Below are 7,241 nucleotides of genomic sequence, written 5' to 3' on the forward strand. Positions count from 1 at the left end.
AATATCTTTTTTATCGTTGAATAAGTTTTTTGTTATATCTCAGTCAATTCTCAGTTGGATATTAACAGAAGGATTTTCTCTCATAGTGCAATTCTTTTGGTCGAAATTTGGATGGGAAAATTCTCTTCCGAATACCACTCGAGTTTCAAAATTAATCAGGTATTTTCCTCAAGGTTCCCTACATAAAAACGAACTAATCGGGAAATAGCCAATAATTTTGGAGCTCTTAAGGTATTACATACGATTAGTCCCTGATCAGGATCTTGACCCATGGAGGGTGGCCTTTAATATTAACGTTGTACAATTCATACTTCCGCGGTTCAAAATTAAGAATTTCAAAGTTGTAATTAATCTCGGAATTATAGTCACTTTACACAAAGATGTTAACATCGCGATTTAACGCAAAGTATGAACTTCGCAATTTCTCGCCAAGATCGCCGTAATATGAGAATGCACTGTTCGATTTGTATTTTCCAGCATCCCACTCCTTGAGACAAGCAGAGATTGGCGTAATCATAATTTTTAATTCTATATAAAAAGGAGAGGTCGCACGTTTATTCCTGAATGTCTGAAAGAGGAATCGCATGCATGATGACGATACTACTGATTTTGTTGATGATGTTGATGATGATGATACTTTTGTTGGGGGAGTCGATGTTGCTGATGATGTTGATAATGTTGGTGAGGTTGATCATGCTGATATAGATGTTGTTGATGATGTTGGTCATGTTGACGGTGTTGATGACATCGATGATGCATCAAAAGCGCGCACAGCGCGCTCGACACGATTTCGTTAAAGTTAAATTTTGAATAAGTCAATTGTTACTATTACTCACCAATTTTTTCATTATTAAATTAACCATCGATTTAACCCTTTTATCTAAGCTTTTTCTCACGGTCCCCGTGTAGCATGCGATTCGGCTCTCCTCACTACCACACCGAAAAAACAAGTAGAAACAATAATCAGGCTAGAGAGTTAAATATTCATATTCAGAATCATTTCATCCACCAATAATTGGGAAATTCAAATTACCAATTATTATATTATTTTTCAAATTTCAATGAAGATAAGTAAATCGTAATTATTGTAAGGTGCAACTTCGCCCAATATTACTAAATTAATGATTGATGCTGATCTATGATGTCATCCTTCCATTGCCCGCGATTCTGATTGGGGGATAAATCAAAATAAAACTGATATGAAGGTATCACGTGACCACGAATACTAAACTCTGGTCGCAATCAGAATTGAGGAAATCATCAAGAAATATCAGTTAAATATCTTGTAAGCTATTGGAAATAACATCGAATAGTGAAATTCTATTGGCCGAAACTGAATGGGAAAAATTATCAGTTAAATATGAAATTCCATAATTGTTTACCCCTCCCCCCTCAATCGAATTCAATCTCGCTTCCCTGAAAATTACAATCAAACTGTTCATAAAATTCCAATTTTTCTCCAACAATGTACCGAATTTTCCCGTCTGTATGCTAAATTACGCCTGCTCTCCATATGATAATCCAGAACGATACAGTTTACAACACTAGAATCTTGCCAGTACGTTTGGCTTCGTGTGAAAAACGAATCTGGTTCAGCAGTAGCTTCCAAAATCCGAAAAAAAATGCTAAAACCCGTAAAAAATTAGAGAGAAATCCAGGAATATGATTTTATGGCAATTGTTATGCGCCAGTCGTATGAGTACGTGTCCTTCACGGGCAAAAGTCTCGTACATGATGGGAAAGGGAGAGATTGGTCGGCAGGAGGGGGAGGAGGGGGCAGAAGAGTATGTATAATGTACGCAGTCAGTGAAAACGGTAGACGCGACCTGCGCCGGTTGGGGGATACCGAAGGGGCGACACGCCCGGAATCCGTTTCAGGGGAATGAGCAACCACAAAGTGAACGAGAGAGAGAGAAAGGAGTAGGCGAAGAAGAAAAGATCATTGCGGCAAGCCTATCGTGCACGTCGTACCGATATAAATTTTCACGAATAAAGCGATAAATTTCACACGAATTCATGGGGATAGCAAGAATAGATGAATAGTGACCGGTTCAACGTGACTCGTGAACACGATTTTCGAGGAAAATTCATAGGAATTCATGTATTATTTTTCGCTGTTTTAACTCGTCAAAACAATTTTCTAAATTCCAAATGACAACTCCTTAAAATTAGATAATTAAAATAATGAAAACGATCCCATCAGAAACGATCCCATCGAGTTATGAAAACGATTCCATCAGAAAGCCGAGAAAATTTCCACTGGGAAAACTCAATATGATGACCCATTTTGCCCCAAAATTCTCCGAGAAACAAAAAAAATGTTTTGACAGCAAAAGTTGCGATTGAGTTTTCCAGTGGTAATTTCCATGGCTATCGAACAAACCCAATTATCGTCCCCGACCCCTCACTGAATGAACCACAAACTCGTACCTGACCTCTGTATCCATTGATTTCAGATGAACATGGTGTTAACATCGATGGAAAGAGACTCCCTCCCCAAGAAGACCGCAGCCCCAGCACCACCAAAGCCGAAGCCAATGTCTTCAAAAATCTCCCCAGTCCCCCCAATAAACTGGGAGTTCAACGAGAAGATAAGCCTGAGCAGTGGCTCGAGTACAGGAATAGAAATGCGTCCGGACAAAAAAATTGGAATAGGCTTTATGGACAAGAGTAGAAAGCCATCCAATCCCAGACAATTGAAGCCTAGTGGAAAGTCCCTGGACCTCTTCAACGTTTCGGGGTACCCCCCACCCCCTAGAAACTCAGCACCTTCCAAAGTCGAAGTTTTCCGAGATACTGAAGATAGCATCAACGTCCTCCGAAGCGATTCGAAGTATGAAATTGGAATTCCAGGGGAATGCACAATATCCCGGAAGAAGAGACAGGAGCGTCGAAAGATCGATAGTTTAAAGCAGCCCCGTAACACTGGAGATCTCACAGGAACAGTCAGAAGACGCTGGATTCCAGCAAACGAGAAGATAGATGATTCGATAGCGAAGAGACTGGAACTGATTCACGAATTGAATCAGAAGATCCTTGCGAACTACGAGAGAATCCAATCAAAGTCGAAGAAGCTGAACCCCAAAGTGACGGCAACGGCCAAGTCATCAGACAGCTTGAAGACATCATCGAAGAGATCAATATTATCATCATCTAGGGCGAGATCAGCCCTGTCAGATGTTAGATGCAAAGACCCAAATAAGGAACATATCTACTCCGAGATCGCTCCCAAAACAAAATCAAAACCACCTAGAGGACAGACATCAGCCAGCCATCAGGTGATTGAGAAGGTGATGGTTCACAGGGTCGCTGAGGACGTCGATCCGAAGTCAAAAGATAAGTGGAACCAAAAGGACTCATCCACCAAATTGGGAAGCATCAGGACGAAGAGTTTGAAGAAGCTCAACTCCAATTCAAAAGCGAAAACTCCAGTTTTTGTCGACGAAAACTTCATGATGAGTTCCAAGCCAGAGTTTGAAGGAGCGCAATTGAAAGGATCACTGAAGTCGGAGATGAATGGACTTGATGCTGTAGAAAAGAACACTGCTAGATTTCACGAGAAGGAGACCGAGATGAAAGAGCTTGAGAATAGACAAAATACTGCGCGTGTATTCGATAAGAATCTGCTGGGCTCGAAGGTGTATCCGGAATCCAATATGAATATCAGGAGCTGGAAGGAAGAGTTATATACGTCTTTGAAAGAGGATCAGAATCTCGAGAGGAAGATGAGGAATAGTCGGGAATTGAGTAATGGAGATGATGGAAAAGGGGACGAGACTAGTGTTCTTGAGAAGGAGATTCTGGATAATTTGAATGAGACCATTGGCCGTTTCGATAATGAAAAGAATACGGATGGTGATGTAAATGTGGATGAGGGAACGGGTGATGACACTTTCAGCGAGGACTCGATCCAATGTACCACTTCCAGTTCAAAGGTGAATAGAAAGGACACTAGTAACCAGGAAACATTCAATTCCTCATGGGATTCTGGTGTTGGAATCGATGTTGGAACTGGCAATGGATGGGTCAGAATTCACACGGGAATTGAGAGTAGCCTTGTCTATCTCACTATTGATACCACGACCAAGGATATATGTAGGGATATGCTGCTTGGTGATGAATTGTCGATATATGTTCAGGTAATGTAATATTTCAAACTTTTCATCTATGTCCGAAAGGGATTGAATGGGTGACCCAGTCACACTTGAATTGGGGACTAGAGAAAATGAAAAAATCGCGCGCGCGGGATTTAAATTTATCATTTAATTCACTCTAGAACACACTTTAGAGTATAAATTTCTGGAATTCAATACTTGTTGATACTCTGGTAAAAGTGTGTGCCCACTGTCATCAATTTTTAATTAATTCATACGGTGATTCAATTAATCCGTGGTTCATCCCATCAATATAATTCCGTGCTTAAAATATTATCGGTCTCATGCTTTCAGCACCAAATTAAAAATTAAAACTTAATTTGGAATATTGAGTCACAGCTGTTTTTTATGAATATCAGAAATTTTATATTTAGATATTAATATCATTTTTTCAAAGTGAAAAAATTCATCATCATTTTCAGTACACTGCATTTAGTTTCTTCTATCCTTAACTTATTTGTCAAAAATGTGAAAAAGCTCAGTAAACAATGTTAAGAAAGTAGGATTATTTTATTTTCCTCTGATCCAAATGATTTGGAGAATCATGATTCGTTTATTCATGTTTCTATGTATTGCCTGAATCATGAGCCTGTCAAGGACTCTTTTCAACATGTGACCTAATTATTCGGATCAAGTCGTAACTCATCGAAAACAGCCAAAATATATCATTTTAGGTCGTTTTACGGGCAGCTACTCATTGCCTCTCATACGCATAACAAGTGCATTCATCGACACTGAACGCGAAAATCAATTCACCAATCGTTTCGTGCATTATCCAACAGTATTTTTGTCAGTGATTCAACGATTGTTATGAGTTAGTTATCGATATCGAATGTATTTCAACGTTTTCGTAGGTACATCAACATGTATTTTATCTCGTAACTCTACAATAATAATTCAACTCCTTCAATGTAAATTATCGAGACAGTTTATCGTTTGTTATAGTAAAATCATCGAGTCCGTTATCACGTGTACAATAAACTCAACGTGATATTTATCTCGTAAAATCAACGAAAAATCATCAGTGATTTAGTGAAAATTAACAGTGAAATTCATCAGACTTATTATGAACAGTTATCAAGACAATTACCAAGTATTTGTGTTGTAATTGGAATTCAACTATTGAGTCATTTGTAAATATTCGCGCATAATTGTTTTTAGAGAATCCCGAGTAGAAATTTTCGCTCAGTTAGCTTCAATCTAGATCAGTTTTAGGTCCAATACTGGACAGAATTTATTGATTAGACTTTCGGATCACGATCTGATGAGATCCTGAATGGTTTCTCTGAATCCAATGCGGCAAAGTGAATTTTGATTCTATTCTGATCAGTTAAATCTCGACTAGGTCCGTACCGGGTCCGGTACTGTACAGATCCTCGGATCCTAGAATTTTAACCAGGCATGGATCCAAACAAGCGTTACATTTCTGATCCAAAACTAATCAAAATTAATTTTTACTGGTCAGTCTCTTATTCTATCCTGATTTGAATTTCCACTCGGGATAGACTTGGCTCAGGCCTGATTCTCTGTGTCTTACAAACAATCCAAACCTACACTTTCCCCTTACGAGACCATCCTGGGAATCAACGACCTCATCAGGTTTTTAACACCCATGCTTTTTTTCAGAAAGGATGACATTTCTAGGCATTTCCACCGAAAAAATCACAATTACGTAACTTCTATTCGGAAGCAAAAATGCTTTTGAACTCGAATTGTGAAAGGGTTCAGGGTTTTTTCACTGGAAAATTCCCTGGCTATCGGATAAAAAGAGAGCGCTCAATCCTGTTGATCCATTCAATTCCTAAAAGCATTTAACTCGGTTTTCATGTACTCTCTTCTCTCATTTCATTCAATTTGTCTGCATCATTCTGGTAAATTCAACGTCCTGGGAGTCATCATCTAATAGATAGGGATCGCAGTCCGAAGATGAGAATTATCTGTAAATCCCTCATTAGAGAAATGGAGAGACATTAGACTATTTTCCTGAATACGCCAAGGGAAATAATGAGAATTGGCCCCTGTACTTACCAACTACGGCTGTAATACCAGCGATGACATTTCCCGTGAAATTACGAGGTCTTGCTCTTCTTATGAACCACCAGGTCTCCATGTACTTCTATATATTTTGACCCGATTACTGATAATCGATGCAAACGAGAATATTATTTGAATCTGTTATGTCCACCCGACAGTCTTCTGGGGCTCTAACGAGCATGACTTTTCATGGCGCAAGCTCATCCCTTTTTCTGTTCTGTTCGCTCTTTTCGATGGGTCATTTTCCACAGTTTATCGTGAAAATTAACGGAATGAATTGGGATTATTGAATTTTAATTTTAGAAATGAAGTTTAAATTGAGGATTCGCATAAGTTTTTATCGTATACTGCATTTCCATTTGGAAAAAATATGACGATATTTCTCTAGATGGAAAAGAAATTGAAGGAAATTTTAGGAAATACCATGAGAAAAATGCAAAAAACAAGTTGAAAATTGCTTTTGTCCTTGTATAGCCTAATTTTCTTCAACCGCATGTCACTTATCGTTTCATATTATTTTATTTTATTCAATTATATATTTTTTTCTTTAATTAATTGTGTTGGATTTCTTATGAAAATTCTTGCATAGGTCAAATGAAAGAATGAATTTTTGCACAGGTCAAATGAAAGAATGAGAGTTCTGAATAGCCCGTCGCTTAAATAGTTGGAATCAACGTTCACCCGGCTAAAAAATTCGATTTTGGCAAAAAATCCAAGATCTGACACATTGACCCTTGTGACCCTTGACCGACTTTCCCCCCGGAAAAATCCAAGATCCGACACTTTGGCCTCCGGTGAAAATAATTTTTTTTCATTTTTCACTTTTCCATATACTTTTGATAGTTCTGAATAGCCCGTCGCTTAAATAGTTGGAATCAACGTTCACCCGGCTAAAAAATTCCATTTTGGCGAAAATCTACTTACCCCGGAAAACCTGAAAATCTGACCCTTTGGCTGGGGCCAAAAAAAACGGTTTCTCAGTTTTCACTTTTTCCACATACTTTTGATAGTTCTGAATAGCCCGTCGCTTAAATAGTTGGAATCAACGTTCAC

General features: G+C 38.5%; 1 protein-coding gene across 1 annotated transcript in view; it reads left to right on the forward strand.

Annotated features, from left to right (window-relative positions):
* Nucleotides 1-584: 584 nt before the first annotated feature.
* LOC107039120 overlaps nt 585-7,241 on the forward strand; it is a 163,919-nt gene continuing 157,262 nt past the window's right edge. The window contains exons 1-2 of the mRNA XM_015258589.1: nt 585-764; nt 2,457-4,139. Of these exons, the coding sequence (XP_015114075.1) occupies nt 585-764; nt 2,457-4,139 (1,863 nt within the window). The remainder of the gene's footprint in view (nt 765-2,456; nt 4,140-7,241) is intronic.

This window comes from Diachasma alloeum, unplaced genomic scaffold (genome assembly GCF_001412515.2).
Source record: "Diachasma alloeum isolate Michigan unplaced genomic scaffold, Dall2.0 Dall_scaffold_00294, whole genome shotgun sequence".
Taxonomy (NCBI): domain Eukaryota; kingdom Metazoa; phylum Arthropoda; class Insecta; order Hymenoptera; family Braconidae; genus Diachasma; species Diachasma alloeum.